Source organism: Mixophyes fleayi, chromosome 6, assembly GCF_038048845.1.
Source record: "Mixophyes fleayi isolate aMixFle1 chromosome 6, aMixFle1.hap1, whole genome shotgun sequence".
NCBI classification, from domain to species: domain Eukaryota; kingdom Metazoa; phylum Chordata; class Amphibia; order Anura; family Limnodynastidae; genus Mixophyes; species Mixophyes fleayi.
The window spans coordinates 208,368,519-208,384,899 of NC_134407.1; the positions used below are offsets into that span (position 1 = coordinate 208,368,519).

Below are 16,381 nucleotides of genomic sequence, written 5' to 3' on the forward strand. Positions count from 1 at the left end.
GTTTCTTTTTAAATGTTCTCCCTGTTTCACAGTTACCTACATATAGCCATATTATAATGTGAACGGACATTGAGAAACATGCATTTATCCACAGAGATAATTGAGAGTCTTTAATTAAAAAAATGACTAGTTAGAGACACACACCAATTTCAGATGGCCTGGATCTTTTAATCTTTCCATCTTTTAATTTAAAATAAGTACTACATTAATATTTTGTTTTTCATGATTGATAATTATATAATATAACTAATAACAGATTAGGGAGACATTTGGATAAGGCCTTGTAATATGAAAATATGAGGTTGGCACTAATTTGTGCGTTGCCCTCCTCATAGTATTATCTTAAAAATATTTTGACATTTATTATCAGCATGTTGCCTTAGTGGTAGCACTTTGGCCTCACAGCACTGGGGTCATGAGTTTGAATCCCAGACATGCCCATAACAAATTAACTTGACACATGGCCAAAAGCATGTTGCATTGGAGAAGGAGTTACTTTTATAATCTGTGGATAGAGTGATATGTTTGGGTAGGCCATGTCCTGGTAAAAAGTTTGGAAGTATTTTTAAAAATAAAGCAAGTGTTTGTATGACAGTATATAATAGAGAACTCATGGCTAATATTCTACTGGCTTAGCTCTTCCAACAATTGTGGCTGACGTCGCTGCAAGTCACTCCAGCACTGCTGGAGTTGTACCACAGTTTGGCGGCAGTTGAACCGATGCCACAGAAATCTGCGAACCCTTTGGTAAGTCCACAGTTTCATCTCATTGGAGATGTAGCGCCCTCGGGCATGCTGTCCATGCCCTCGGTGAACACCCGCAGCTCTCTTCATGTGAATGTGTTGACTCTCATTTTGGAAATGATATTAAGTATTTTCCAATAATCTGCTCTCTGATTGGTTCTCAGATCATGTGTGGGCGAGCCCATGTCACTTGCGGATCTTTTCTACGCGTGTGCGCAAAATGTCTGCCTGTCATTCACTCATCGTATCCTAGCAAACAAGGGGCGGGTGAAATGTACTCCGCAATAGGTAATTACTGCCACTTTATAACAGGAACCTGTAATTGCAGGCACCTGATAGCAGGCCTTACATTTATAAGTGTGGTAGTTTTCGTCCTAGCTGAGTTGTAAATGTAAGCGTATAAATAAATTGTAAAATTGAGATGTAACTACCAGAAAAAGCAGACAGTAATTTACTTATGCTTTTGTCTAATTTAAAACATAACTTTGGGATATGATTTTGATAAGGTTCAAAGTAACGCATTTATTGGGCCATAATTTGCATCATGAATTTGGTCCTCTTATCCTCATAAACTTAATGAAAACTTACATTATAGGCAACACAGACGGTATAGTGGTGTTATTGACAGTGAGTGGGATTGGAGGCCAGTTGGTAACTCTGGCATGAAGGACAATAATGAGCTCTGTATAGAACATGATTTACTTTAGCTATCGTTGTGACATCCATGGGGCGAATGCAGAAAGACAGTGGTTTTAAAAAGTGCTGAAAGAAATAGGTCAGGGAAAGCAATGTACATTTGGGTGTCCTCAGCGTAGAGGTGGTATTGGAGGCCAAATGGCCAAATTAGTATCCCAAGGCAAGAGATGTATAACATTAAAGTAGATCATTTAGAAAAAAAAGGAGCCTTGTGAGATCTCAATAGAGAGCGAGAGTGGAAGGGAGAATGTGCCAGAGGTGGGTACACTACAGGAGCGGTTAGAGAGGTAGGAAGTGACCCAAGAGAGAACTGTGTCTAGATGGACAATAGAGTGAAGGATGTGTAGGAAAAGAGGGTGTTCAACAGTGTCCAAAGCAGCAGAGAGTTACAGGAGAATGAGTATTTCAGAAATAATATTAAGATTTATTTATAAACACAATTTCAATAATCAAATGAAAAACAAAATAAAAACAAACTGAAAAAATGCAAATATCAAATACAAACACATGAATGTTGGTTTTATCCCATTGGTTAAAGGTGTTGCAAAGCTGGTCATGCTGGGCAGCACAGTGGCCTAGTGGTTAGCACTTCTGCCTCACAGCACTGGGGTCAATTCCCGTCCATGGCCTTATCTGTGTGGAGTTTGTATGTTCTCCCTGTGTTTGCGTGGGTTTCCTCCGGGTGCTCCGGTTTCCTCCCACACTCCAAAAACATAATGGTAGGTTAATTGGCTGCTATCAAAAATTGACCCTAGTCTCTGTCTCCCTCTCTGTCTGTGTGTGAGTGTGTATCTATATTAGGGAATTTAGACTGTAAGCTCCAATGGGGCAGGGACTGATGTGAATGAGTTCTCTGTACAGCGCTGCCGAATTAGTGGCGCTATATAAATAAATGATGATGATGATGATGGTACCCATAATGGCTGTCTTATTTATCTGTTTGAAATATAGATAACAGCGATCATCTTAGGGGAAACAAAATATTACTGGACTGTGTGTACTTTGTACACACCTGTACTTTCAAGCTTTAAAATCTATAATTTCTGGTGCCTTAACTAAAACACAGGTCCCCTTATAAACTAAAAGGAATAACATTGTTAGGTATAGATACTTACATGCTGCAAAAGGCAACTCCTTTATGTGTTGATCTTCCTCCATGAAATGATCCTTGCCGCACCTCTTTTGTGCTGACAGATGGGTCATAAGGTCTGTTGGAATAAATTACAAACATTTAGCTATTTACTAAAATAATGTCTCTTTCTCACTTATTCTCAAAATGAAAGAGAATTATAGTGGATTGTAATGAGGCAAGTATATGCAGGTGTGTGGCCCACTGTGGTAACAAATGACGAGATCTGATGTTGGGTCTATGCAACGTTGGTTACAGAAATCTGTTGTTTACTTTTATACGGATTAAAAAATGTTTGCGCTTATTTCTGATTGCAAATTATTCTGAAATGCATTAGTGTAGACTTTCATATTTAAGTTTTAACTAAACAAAACATGATCCTTTATGTCTGTTACTAAGAAAGTGTGTGCAGTTGTTCATTTAATTATGTTCTTTAACACTTTAGTTTGCCACTAGTGCCTGTATGTTTGTTTCAATCTGGAGTTTGCTTTACTGGTTAAACAAATGTGCTGGCAACAGTAGAGTCATGAGTTTGAATTCACAATCATGCCTGTATCTGTGTGGACTTTGTATATCCCCATGTTTCTGTGGGCTTACTCCAAGGTGTCACTTACAGAAGAGTACGCTAGTATATGTTTTGGCATTTGCATTGTATTGTGCATGGATATTTATGTGTGCGAATTATTAGCCTTTAAATTCGCATCCACAGCTATTTACAATTCAAAATTACACTTGACACAGTTTTCATGTCGGAGAAAAAGAGAATTTGTGTGTAGTTCTGTATTGTTTAACCTTAAACATGTTGGTAGTAGTGCCTGTGTTGTATGTTTGTTTTTTTAGCACTATAAGGTTCGTTGATGGTTTATGTACTCACATTTAATTTTACCTAAGAGCACTGTCAAACATGGTGCTTGACGTTGTAGTATATATAATGTATGTTATGCTCAATCTGCATGTTGGCTTAGTGGTTAGACAATCCACTTTTCATCAGTGGGGTCATGTGTTCTGTTCCTGACCCATTTTGTGGAATAAGCTTATATTGCATGTTGAAATTTGTGTGGAGGTACAACACAGACAAGCAGCTGTTCCAAATAACTTGAATCCAAACAAATAGAAAATATCCAAAGATAAAAGCAAAAAAAAACCTGTGCCAAAAAAAGAAGGAAAAAAATTACAATCAAAATGACAATCAATTTTAAGTCTTATTATTGTTATTATTATTATTATTATTATTATTATTATTATTATTATTATTATTATTATTATTATTATTATTATATTATATTATACATGAATGAATTTCTGTAGTCAAATATTTAAACTGTACATGTACTAAGGATTTAGCGCTATAATATTTCATTGTATAATTATTGACACTAATAAAAATTATAAAAGAAAAAAAGCTTGTTATGAGAGAAGTTCATGCTCAGCTTTTCGTTCTAGTCTATATCATTCACATATTGTTCTACTTGCACATTATCTTAGTGGTTAGACAATCCACCTTTCAACAGTGGGGAACTGAGTTTGAATCCTCACTCACGCCTTATCTCTGTGGAGTTTATATATCCTTCCCATGTTTGTGTGGATCTCAGATGTGTCCCTCATACAAGAGTACGCTTAGATTAAGTTCGCACAATTTATCTGTTAAATTTTAACAAATTAACCTGTTATGGCTTTCATATTATTATTAGCCATCCTTTTACAATATCAAAAAAGGTATAGACTAACTATTAGATATTTACACATCAACCACTTTATATTTCAATTTATTACAAGTGTGCATCCACCATGGTTGTTTCTAAAAAAGAGTACATTGTTTAATGTTTGATATTAATATAAAATTAAATTACATTTTTTTAAATAAAATTGAGTGAAGTGTATTAAGATGTATGTTGTGCGTATTTAGTTGTGAGTGTTTAAAACCATTGATGCTTTTTGAACAGTTTAGTGTTGTTATTCAGCACTGCTGCTATAGCTGCTTTGGCCTTAAAAATGACCCAGAGCTTCCTTAAGTTTAAGCAAGAAGTTAAGATAAAACTCTGAGAATTACTTCTTAACTACTCAACAGATCCGGAGGTAGACGCCTACTCTTCTTAAGTCAGTACGATCTCTGCCCAATCTCCGCCCATTCCCCTCCCTTTCCCAACTCTTTTTTCTTAAGTGTTGGGAGAACTTTTTAAATGCAGTTACGAAGGATTTTTATCTTAAGCTAAGAAAATCTAATCTTACACAATGTATTTTCCTTCTTAACTCCCTTTTCTGGGCATGTGCAGAGAATATTTTCATAAGATCCACAAAAAACGGCAGATAAGATCAGTAATGAATCAGCCCTAGCAAACACATGTTCTTGCATGCATATGCGCAGGGCTGCCAAGAGGTGAATTCCTCTTGGCAGCCCTGCGCGTATGCATGCAAGAACATGTGTTTGCTAGGGCTGATTCATTACTGATCTTATCTGCCGTTTTTGTGGATCTTATGAAAATATTCTCTGCACATGCCCAGAAAAGGGAGTTAAGAAGGAAAATACATTGTGTAAGATTAGATTTTCTTAGCTTAAGATAAAAATCCTTCGTAACTGCATTTAAAAACCCCGGGTAAAGCAACTTCATGGGGCCCCTGTTATAGTTGAGCATGGTAAGTGGGAGTGGTTGTGCAATTGGGGGCGTGGCTGTGCATTATTGGGGCGTGGCTAGCAGGTGAAAAGCGCTAGGCCACCCTCCTACAGAAAAAACCTGCACTGCTGTGTACACCATTGGCACGAAGGACAGCACCATAGTGTAGAATATAAAGAATGCAGTGTGTACATAAAGAGTTCCAGACTTGGCCTGCCCCATTCATTGGACAGAACAGTTACCAAAAATTGGGATTGTCCCACTAGAACCACAACATTTCATAGACTCTCCTGCTCTCTCCCACCTGTTCATGGCACTTTCACCACCTGTGACTGCTGGTTTCTTTAGTCGTGGCTTGTATGGGTCCTGGAATATTGGGGGCCCTATATGGAAAAAAATTGGTACATTTAGAAAATTCCAACCAGCCCTGGCGTTAAATCAATAGTGCCCACGATTAATAATTAGGCCTTCCTCCAGCCCCAACATTAAAATAATAGTATTCCCATTTAATAAATAAACCTATTTCCCTCACTCAAAACAGCCCCAGCAATAAATTAATAATATTTACATTTCATAAATATATATCTATTTCTAACAACCATCACTGCCATTAAATAATTCATTGTCACATTTAATAAAGAGACCTCATTGTCACAAGCCCCCTGTGCCATCACATGCCCTCCATGCTGCTTTTCCCCCGTTCACCTGGCCCCATTCATCACACTGTGACATGCTGCCACCCCTTCTTCATCACATTGTGCCATGCTGCCCCCCTCCTCTTTATCACTGTGTCATGCTGCTCCCCCTTCTTCATCACACTGTGCCATGTTGCCCCCCCTCTCCTTCATCACACTGTGCCATGCTGCTCCCCCTTCTTTATCTCACTGTGTCATGCTGCTCCCCCTTCTTTATCTCACTGTGTCATGCTGCCCCCCCTTCTTTATCTCACTGTGCTTCCCCCCCCTTCTTCATCACACTGTGCCATGCTGCCCCCCCTTCTTTATCTCACTGTGCTTCCCCCCCTTCTTCATCACACTGTGCCTTTCTGCTCTCCTCCCCTTGCCTCCATTCCTTTACTTATTTTTGTATTGGCTTCTTTCATCTATTTTCTTTTCTTTTCTTTTCCTCCGTCTTCTGTCTTCTTTCTTCTTGCTTCATGCTGGGTCCTCTCTGCAATCATGTGAGTATTTGTATACTCACATGAATGCTGTGCCAGCGCTTGCACCCTCCCCCCCCGCTCATAAAAAAGACAAAAGAAAAAAGGAAAAAAATTAGGCTAAAAAAACAAAACAAAAGAAACCTGAAAAAATTCCAATCTCTGTTCACTGCCCCCTGTGTTTTGCTTTTGGTTTATGGTTTTGGCTATGTATTAACTTCATGTTTTGGTTTTGGTTTAGGAAAAACCGCCCTTGAATGTTTTGGTTTTGGTTTTGGATCTGTAATTTTTGGAAAAATTGCTAAAATCACATAATTTCTCTCTTTTTTGTCCCTACTGTTATGGCTTCCAAGATAAACTTTTAGAACAATAGATATAGAGGTCTTCACCTTTAGCAGCCACCTATCTAATGTGTGTGTGTGTGTGTGTGTGTGTGTGTGTGTGTGTGTGTGTGTGTGTGTGTGTGTGTGTGTGTGTGTGAATGTGCTCACAGGTACTTGGATACCCCCAGGTCTTAAGCTCGGCATAGTAAAAGTTTATCTATGGCGGTCTTTGTGCAGGTGGAACAGGAGGCGGTAGCCAAGATAATGGATCAGGGGTTCAAAGCAAGCAGAGTAGTCAGGGTCAGGCTAAACGGTCAGGGTCACAAGCGAAACAGCAAAATCCAGATTTCAGGCAGAGATCAGGCAAACAGGGAAGGTCCAAGGTCAGGCAAGGGTCACAACAGGAGGTCAATCGAAAGTCAGAAGACAAATGAGCAGGTCAGCAACAACGCTGGTAGTGAAACGCTATAACTGGCAGGGAGGCTAAGCCCTGCCTTAAATCATCATCACCATTTATTTATATAGTGCCACTAATTCTTCCGCAGCGCTGTACAGAAAACCCACTGCCCCATTGGGGCTTACAGTCTAAATTATTAGGGTCAATTTGTTAGCAGCCAATTAACCTACCATTATGTTTTTTGGAGTGTGAGAGGAAACCGGAGCACCCGGAGGAAACCCACGCAAACATATACAGACATAGACCAATGGGAAGCAAGAGGGCTGGATAAAATAATTACCTAATTAATTCGTACAGCTCTCGTCCTAATGCCCAGGAGGTAATACAGCAAAACTTACATAGAATACGCACGCGCCCGGCTGTGTTTACCAGGACGAGGTGCTATTTCAGAAAGCATCCTGGCTGTTGCTTTGGTGACGGCTAGGACGCAAAACCAGAAGTGACATCCCGGTCGTCATAGCTACCCCTCCTGTTTCTGTGTAAGCTATGGCACAGTACAATGTCACTGGAGACTGCCAAGAACACTGCCACACCTCCTCTTTCTGTTTCAGCAATGATGCTGGCCAACTATACTGGAGACTGCCAAGAACGCTGCTACCCCTTCTGTTTCTGTCTGTGAAATGGCGCCGGATCTCTATGGAGGGCAAAACTTATAGAATACGAAAATCGCGAGATCTGACAACGCAAACAAAGCTGTTTTGCCTCATTTTCAGTTCCAAGGGCGCGCAAACGTACCGTGCCGAGCTCAGATCTGCGATGTTCGAGTGGGCTCGGTTTTTGGAAAACCGAGCCTGAGCATCTCTACTAATACCTATTATCACATGAAACACACCAAGCATTCAACATCTTTGCAGGAACACATCACACAAATATATTCATAATTTTTTTATTATTTACTTTTCATATTATTATTATTATTATTATTATTATTATTATTATAATTATTATTATTATTATCATTTATATTTATATTTTGTTATTATGATTATTATTTTATTACATTTCAATTTAGCACATTCATAACATTCACATTTTTATTTTTATTATTTTTAACTCAACAGCTAGACTGTTTATCACATTCATTAATAACATTGCACCATATCTCAAAGTAGTAAAAACACAATAAAATTATTTTAATTAGCTATTCCTAACTATAAAAACAGACAACAAGATTGGGAATCTTGGGCTGTCTTGGAGTATTTCAAGGAAATGAAATGGCAAAAATGTTCTCACTTTCATTTCAACTCCTTGGATGGGACGTACCCGAGCAACACATGAAAGAATAGGGAGGCTCAAGAATAAGTCACAGTGATAGTGGGTATTAAGTAAGTGCTTGAAGGATTTCCCTTCTGAACTGATAATCAGCAGATAATGTCAGGTAAAGGTGCGAAGCATTGACCACCCTGCTGCTCTGCAGACATCTTCCAATAAGACCTAATCCCTGTGTGACCAGAGGCTGCCATCATCCTTGTAGAATGCGCCCTTAGGATCTCCGGCACCTCACATCCGTTCCCCTGTACAATGACATTTCTAATCCATCTTGCAAGACTATGTTTGGCTGTAAACAATAACTACAAAGCATGACATGACCACTGGACAAGATCATAATGTAATTCTTTTACACTTTTAGGCAATGGACATACCCAGTCAGCTGACCACTGAACATGACTGTAATCATCATCATCATTTATTTATATAGCGCCAACATATTCCGTAGTGCTTTACAATTGGGGACCAACACAGTATACTAATAAACAAACTGGGCAAAACAGACAAAGAGGTGAGAAGGCCGCTGCTAATACAAATCTATTATATTCTACACCGGTCATGGGTAACAGGTGGCTCTAGGTGTACGTGCAGCCCTCCGTGTCTTCATGTCCTGTGGCCCCTGGCACCTTCTTACTTCATTGGTAGATTTGTTTGTTACAGCTTGTGACCAGGGCCGGATTAACCCGAGGTCTAATTGGGCTACAGCCCAGGGGCCTCGGGCATCCAAGGGACCCTTCAAAGTCCTCAGCAGCATTATTGATCGGTCCAGGGGCCCCGGCCAGATCAATGCTCATAGTCTCACTCTCGCGAGATCTCCTCAGTAAGGAGCTTACAGCGCACCGCAGAAGGAAGACTGCAGTGACAGGTAAGCGCTTGGGGGGGGCTCACATTGGGGGCCTCACGGGGGAATGGAGGCCCCCTTAGCCCAGGGTACATAGGACACTAGAAACATCCAGTATGACATTGCTACTAGGCATCATCATCATATAATAATATTACGTTGTATACAGCTATAGAATACTACTCCTACGCAACAGGGCATGACCACTGGACATGGTGATGATACAATTACATTACACTCTAGGACCCTACACCTACTCAATGTGACCAGATCACTGGACGGGATATTAATGTAACTCTGTTATACATAATACAGACATACAACACTAAACCAATAAAATGCATTTATTTTAAAACAAGACAACATAAAATTTGTATTCATTATTAACATTTATTTATATAGCACTGACATATTATGCAGCACTTTACAGTGAATATGTAATAATTCACATCCGTCCCTGCTCCATTAGAGCTTACAATCTATATTGTACAGCATGGAACATACACGGATTTATTTTTTCAGAAGAGAATTAAAACCAGTCTATCTTTGGACTGTGGGAGGAAATTGGAGCTCCAGGAATAAGCTCACGCCAACATGGGGTCAGAATTGAGTTTATCATCCCAGCGGTCTGAGGCAGCAATGCTAACCATTCTGCCACTGTGAGTAGAAGAAAATAAAGCAAGTTTTATACCTCTGTATGATTACAGAGTATAGGTCCATCTTCAACTCAATCTTTTTTGGGCTTTGGCTTAATTTGTTTTTGTTACTTTTTGTATGTTTTTAATGTATATACAGAGACTGTATGTAAAATTCAAATGTAAAGGTTTTTGTTAGAATACATTAAAAGGAGAAAAACTACTTAGATTGAGCAAAAACAGTTGAAGTTGTTGCACTTGGGTAATGAGGGACTGTGTGTGTGGTTATAGATTATAAAGTTTACACTTTGCATCATTTTGGGCATGGCTTCCATGGTATATCTAAATTATGATCTAATACATGTAAGCCCACAACTTCCTGAAATCATTGTATAAAAGGGAGAACAAAGGACACATCTGAGAGAAGACCTTCTGAATTGTGAGGACACAAAGGGCTCAATTCTCTGACCAGGTAAAACAACCAAATTTAATGTCAGCTCTGAGAACCAGTAAGAAGAGCTTGAAATAACCACTATTCATTCTTCTCAACAGACATGTTCCGTCTCCTGTTGCTGCTTTTGGTGGGGACCATCTATGCTCAAGAATCTGGTGAGCTGACAATCTATACAATCTGCATCTATTAGAAGGTGCTTGCTGAGAGTATGTGTGTACAATTGTATTTAATACATTCATATTTATTCATTTCATATTTACAAAGATATATAATAGGCTCACAGTAAAATAATACTTTAAATGTGTTTTATTTTTACTGATCTGTTATCAATTGTATTGTTATTTATTTTCCAAATTTAGCAACATTGTAGAAGTTGTGGATCAAATTGGGTCAAAATTGTATCTACAGTTTGAAAAAATATATCTTTTCTCATTTACTTTAATTGTATCAGACCATATAAATGAATAGTAACAGAAAGACAGTTACCTAGTGTAAAATACATTGGTTTCAACCATTGCTAAGTTTTAAATCTTTTTTTAGAGAATTATGGTGACTTAGAAGAAAGATCTGATCAGGATGACATAGAAGATACAACTGATCCAGGCAGCCAGGATGATGGAAGTGACATGTCAGGTGACCTGCCGACTTCCGACCTAAGTCACTGCCAGTCGCATAAATGTCGCAATGCCAATATGGTGATTGAGCAAGGAACGGGGCATGTTGATGTCTGTCCTCACAAAGGACCCTGCTTTTATCTTGCTTTTAACTGGCAGAAGGACTACTGGTCGGCTCAGGTTTGTATCATATTTCTATGAATGGAAGTTGTGTGTTCAGCAGCTGTATGTTTTTTTTATAGAGTTAAATTTTGGAATATCTAGTTTAACAGGAAATAAACAGGAATGGTTTGATTACTTTTGGTGTTTTTATAATATTCCTGCAATTGTGACTTTGCTCAAACTATATAAAGCAAATGTGACAATGAAACAGTCAAAATGTGTGTTCAACGCATTTCATGCAATTTTCAGTTGGATAGCGTAATACTTTTAAGAAAAAGTCTTTTAATTTAAAATATAAATGGCTGTATCTGAATTAATTGGCAAAAGGTAAGTGACCCAAGTTAGTCATGATCATTAGCAAGTGCGTATTTGATTTTAGGGTTAGTTACTCATTACAGAATTAAACTTTTCATTCTGTGTTATTTTCACATTATTCTCCCATCTCTACTTTTCTGCTATCAGCACATAATGGACCTCTTTTAGAGTCGGACGCAAAGTCCGTTTTAGGCGCATCCAGCAAAAAAACACTACCAGGCATGTGCAGAAAGCACCAAATCCGCCTGCATCTTGGACGCAATTATCACTTGCGACAGCTTGCGACTCACTACGATAGAATGGGAGGAACGCGGAATTGTGAAGGCGTGACCATGTAAATACATCCTAGTCGCAGTGAGGCGCAGACGCAACACATGTCAAAAAAGGGCTAAAGCTGTGTGGCAGGAATTAGGTGGCGCAAGCGTTAGCTATCTGCAGGAACTGCTCGCAGCTCCATAGGGTATTATGAGTGGGATGTAACTGGGGTTGCTTGCCACTCGTAATACCCTACCAAGCTGCGGCACACTCCCACTCCTACACTTCTTAAATGGACTTTGCGTCCGACTCTAAATGAGGTCCAATATGTGGTTCAGTTTTCTTTTGTTCTGTACACAGTCCATGCTGAAACCATTGTAGCAGAGGGCAACTAACACAGAGCCATTGGCAAAATAAACCTAGAATTAAAATGACATATTAAGGGTATACTACCCCATAGCAATGATCAGGCACTAACATTTTATGCAAAAATTGCGCATTATTATAAATTCAAATCCTCTGTTGCTGTTCACTAGAATACTAACTAAGAGGGCAACTAACACATAGACACACATCTGTTACTGATATACTACATACAACAACATGTTGTGACATGAGATCATCCTCTTATCTAGTTGTACTCTGTTTCAACTAATTACGTTAAACATCAATTATGAAATGCTGTCAAAGATAGCGATGTAATACTGACAGTGTGGGGGCACCTACCTCTCTGCACACATATATGTACTGGACGAATATGACAAGTACAATATGCTTTTTTTGTTTGCCATTGACAGAATTCACTTAGAAATGAAAAACATATTTTTGGTATGTTACACCCCCATAACAATTTTATAATTATTATGAATACAAATCATCTGCTGATATTCACTGGCACATTGTCAGGTCCCTAAAATGTAAAAAAACAAAAAAAAAAAGCACTAAAAATAGTACAGTGGCAGATTGTATCCTAAATCAAAGTAATATATTATACCTGTGTTAAAAAATTAGTAAGGATTAATAAAAAAAAAGAATTAATCAATTGTGGCAGAGATAATTAATTTATAGAAGAGGTTCAAGCAATAAACAGTAACATGGTGTAACAGGGTGCTTAATCCAAAAAAAGTTATATATCTCCTTGGATATCACTCCGTTGGACAAGGGGGACTCAAGCCACTAGGTTCTAGTGGCATCATTTGATAATATTTGCTAAAAAGCTTTCTCATCTAAATCTCTCATCGCCTCTTTGATGTAATGAAGGTCTGGAAGAAAGTCTGCCGCATTATTGGATACTTGGGAATTTGGGAAATTTGCATAATGACCTTATTTAAAAGGCTATTTGACTATACTGCCTCCATTTAACCTAGTAGATGTAATGTAGTATCTAGGGGGCAGATTAGCACCTTTTGAGAGAAATACAGTTTATCCATACAGCCCCATATACCTGCTCTACAAAAATATGGCTTATCTATATAGATCCACAGATTTGAACTAAAAGAGATACCATTGAAAGAGTAAAACAATACAAGACTGTCTGTGTGGGATGTGGATGACATATTTTAGATATTTCATGTATATTTATAGTAATATCTTTTGAAAATATGACACAAGTTCTGACCAGTTGTATCAGGGAGCGGCAGTCTATCTCAATATATGAACGTAGATTCCTATTTCATTGATGCATCTGAAAATTTTCAACAACAGGCAAATTTAGGATTAACAGCTCAGATAGTATATATACATAACTCTATCTTCATCTATAGTTAACACATTTTGTAAATGTTTACTGAATCCAAACTTATTAAATTAAACATGTGTTATTTTGATTGTAACTGTTAAATATTGTCCTTAGAAGTTTAATCTCTAAATTTGTATGTTTGATCTAAGATGATTAGAATCCTTTAATGACTTGGCTCATAAAGCACACGGGTAGAGACAGATAGAAACTTTCCTCGGTCTAGTACAAGCTGGACCAATAAAATATAATTGTCATTGGTTAGATTGGTCTCTTTGGGGTTAATATAAATGTGTGATATTTATATTTATAAATGTTATTATATTGACATTAAATATTGATGCTACGGTGTAAAGTTGATGTCACCTATTAATTGCACTCTCTTATTACCTCCATAGCGTGAATGCAAATCCCGTAGAGGAAATCTAAGCTCTATACACAGTTTATGGGCTAATAACCAAGTGCGACGTCTGGGAAAGAGTCTTTGTACAAACCAGAAATATGCATGGATTGGCGTAAACAAAGCCAACAGCGTAAGTGGCACAGAAAGGCAACTTTTGACCTAGGTTCATTGACAAGGAGTTGGCCCATGTTATAGCCACACAAACCACATTTTTCTGAAATGAAGATGCACTTCTATAGGAAGGATTGCAGACAAAGGATTATTTGTCAGACATTTTTTTCCAGTGGCATATGGTGTTATAAATATGTAAATTATAATGTAGCAGGTTAATAGGGCCAACTTCTCCTGGAGTAAAAATAGTTTTCAGTCTGTAAACATATTTTTCCTATTAGAATAGGGCACATTTCACAGATTGCAGTTTCAAGTATTGAAACACAAACCAGAAGATAATCCTACACTATGTCTCTCCAGTACTAACTCACCTTAGTTCCCCTCTAACAGTTAGGTGAACCTGGAATACATGCCCCACAAATACACACATTCTTGTATTGTAAGCCTCCTGATTGGCTGGATGTCTCACAGGACAGGATGTCTCCTTACTGTACCCCACTTCACAGGCACAATAACGTTTTACTTTAGCAGTGACCTCTTCCAAGTATTCCCTTCAAGGCCCCCTTTTCCAGCTTTTACTAGAGCCACATGCAGTCTTACTGCCACACCAACTGACACCTTAGAGTTTATATTCATAATCAGATCTCTGCTATGAGCTGTGCCTCCAGTACAGACCCTGTGTCACATCAGCCATGCCAGATTTATGTACTAGATTTTACACACTTTACTTATAGGAGAAAAAAATGTTATATCATAACTGGAAATAATTTTATATTGTATTTTTCTTGACCTTCCTCCATCTTTTAGGGTTCTAGATACACTAATGTGGATAGAAGCAGATTGGACTACACCAACTGGGGTAAAGGACATCCTCGGAACCAGGGAACATGGTGCACTGCAATGTATTTGTCAAGTAAGTGAAAGGGAAGACTATAGAAATTAGGGAATTAGAGGGAAAAGCATTGTGGCCAAATGAAAAGTGAAACATTCTGAACATTTTCTGGACTTTGGCCTAACAAAATGACATATTTAAATATGTTTTAAAATTGTGTAATGCAATATACAGTATTATAAATACATTTTATTTTTTTAAAGACCTACAAATGTCAGCTTTAGTTTGCAATTTTATTTGACTTGTATATGTTGTTTTATTCAATTTTCTTTTACCCTGACATTTTGTTGTTGTTTGTAATTGTTGTTGGTGTTTTGCTTTTTTAACGAAACTGCTTTGAGAACTGCAGTGAAGCTGTTTTGATGTAGATTGATGACCAGCTCTGAGAGCATTTAGAAAAACTGTTTTGTGGGTATATTCTGCTCTGTCACTAAAACCCATCTCTTGTTTTCTCCTATCAGACGGTCTGTGGGTCTCTTTAAACTGCAAAACTCAACTGTCATTTGTCTGCATCATCTGGGAGTTCAGCGGAAACCCTGAGTCCAAAGCTATGGCGCTCTAGACCAATTTCATGCAAAAGCTCTTTTAAGCTGTGTTTGCACTTATATTGCAATAACTTTTTCAACATTGATGCTCTGGGAATAAGCTGCGTATGACCTGCACCTCTCACTTCAATCTGGCCCTGCATAATATTCATTCTCTCTCTTAAACATGCTCTATCTCTCCTGCTGTGTAGATCACTTATACAATAATAAAAAAAAATCATAATGCAATGTAAACTGTGATGGCTTGTGGTGGTTTTGTGTATGAAATAACTAATGTACATGGTCTTAATGTAGAATGTTGTGTACAATATTGGTGCCTTATAACTAATTACTAATAAAAATAATAATAAATTATACTTTGCACTAAGTTGCTAGAGAGATCTAAAATTATCAGGGCCCAATCTATGAGACGATTCTATGGCGCCCAAAACGTAGCTTCCACTCGTGTCTTAATCACACTGTTCACATATGTGACTGCCTTCCAAGGAAATAAATGCCCTACCTATAAGTAAGATGTTATCTTTTTGAAGGAACTTGGATATCCTTTATCCGTACAGTCAATCTCCATTTTCTGGATAGCTCAACAGAAAGTCATCTCTATAACCTACCAATTATACTTTTACGTTTACCTTTATACTCCCACAGCATCCAGCTTGGTGACAAGGAGCTGCAGGGAGATTGTGTTACTTACACTACTACCATCACTATTACATCATTTCACTGCATGACCCTTTTTATCACCTTGTGGTGAAGCGTTTCTTATGGGCCTATTTATGAAAGGGAGAAAAGCCCTTTCTACAGCAAAAAAAAAATAATATTTTTGTCAGCGTTAATGCTTCTCCCTACATATTAACAGGCTACTGTTGTCTGGGTCTATCAGACTTTCCCCTAGTCTGTGCAGCTTCAAACGGGCACTGAAAAGTCACCTATTCTTGGCCTACCAGCCATCCGCTTAACCTTCTGTCTATGCTTGGTTACCTCACCCTCTCTCATCTGCGTTCCTCTTGCCCAAGAGCCTCTTCACCGATTCCCC

The 16,381-nt window shown here is 38.2% G+C and overlaps 1 protein-coding gene across 1 annotated transcript; it reads left to right on the forward strand.

Moving 5' to 3' along the window:
- The first annotated feature begins 10,291 nt into the window (after positions 1-10,291).
- LOC142160581 (galactose-specific lectin nattectin-like) lies at positions 10,292-15,582 on the forward strand. The gene is made up of 6 exons (XM_075215452.1): positions 10,292-10,334; positions 10,415-10,471; positions 10,857-11,110; positions 13,796-13,930; positions 14,719-14,824; positions 15,265-15,582. Exons 2-6 carry the CDS (start codon positions 10,417-10,419, stop codon positions 15,363-15,365), a joined length of 651 nt encoding a protein of 216 aa, XP_075071553.1. The 5' UTR covers positions 10,292-10,334; positions 10,415-10,416; the 3' UTR covers positions 15,366-15,582.
- Positions 15,583-16,381: the final 799 nt, after the last annotated feature.

Excerpts from the sequence above, each read along its gene's own strand:
- LOC142160581 (XM_075215452.1), top strand. The coding sequence starts at position 10,417 with ATGTTCCGTCTCCTGTTGCTGCTTTTGGTGGGGACCATCTATGCTCAA. Across the intron at positions 13,931-14,718 it reads GCGTAAACAAAGCCAACAGC|GGTTCTAGATACACTAATGT; the intron begins GTAAGTGGCACA and ends TCCATCTTTTAG. Across the intron at positions 14,825-15,264 it reads CACTGCAATGTATTTGTCAA|ACGGTCTGTGGGTCTCTTTA; the intron begins GTAAGTGAAAGG and ends TTCTCCTATCAG.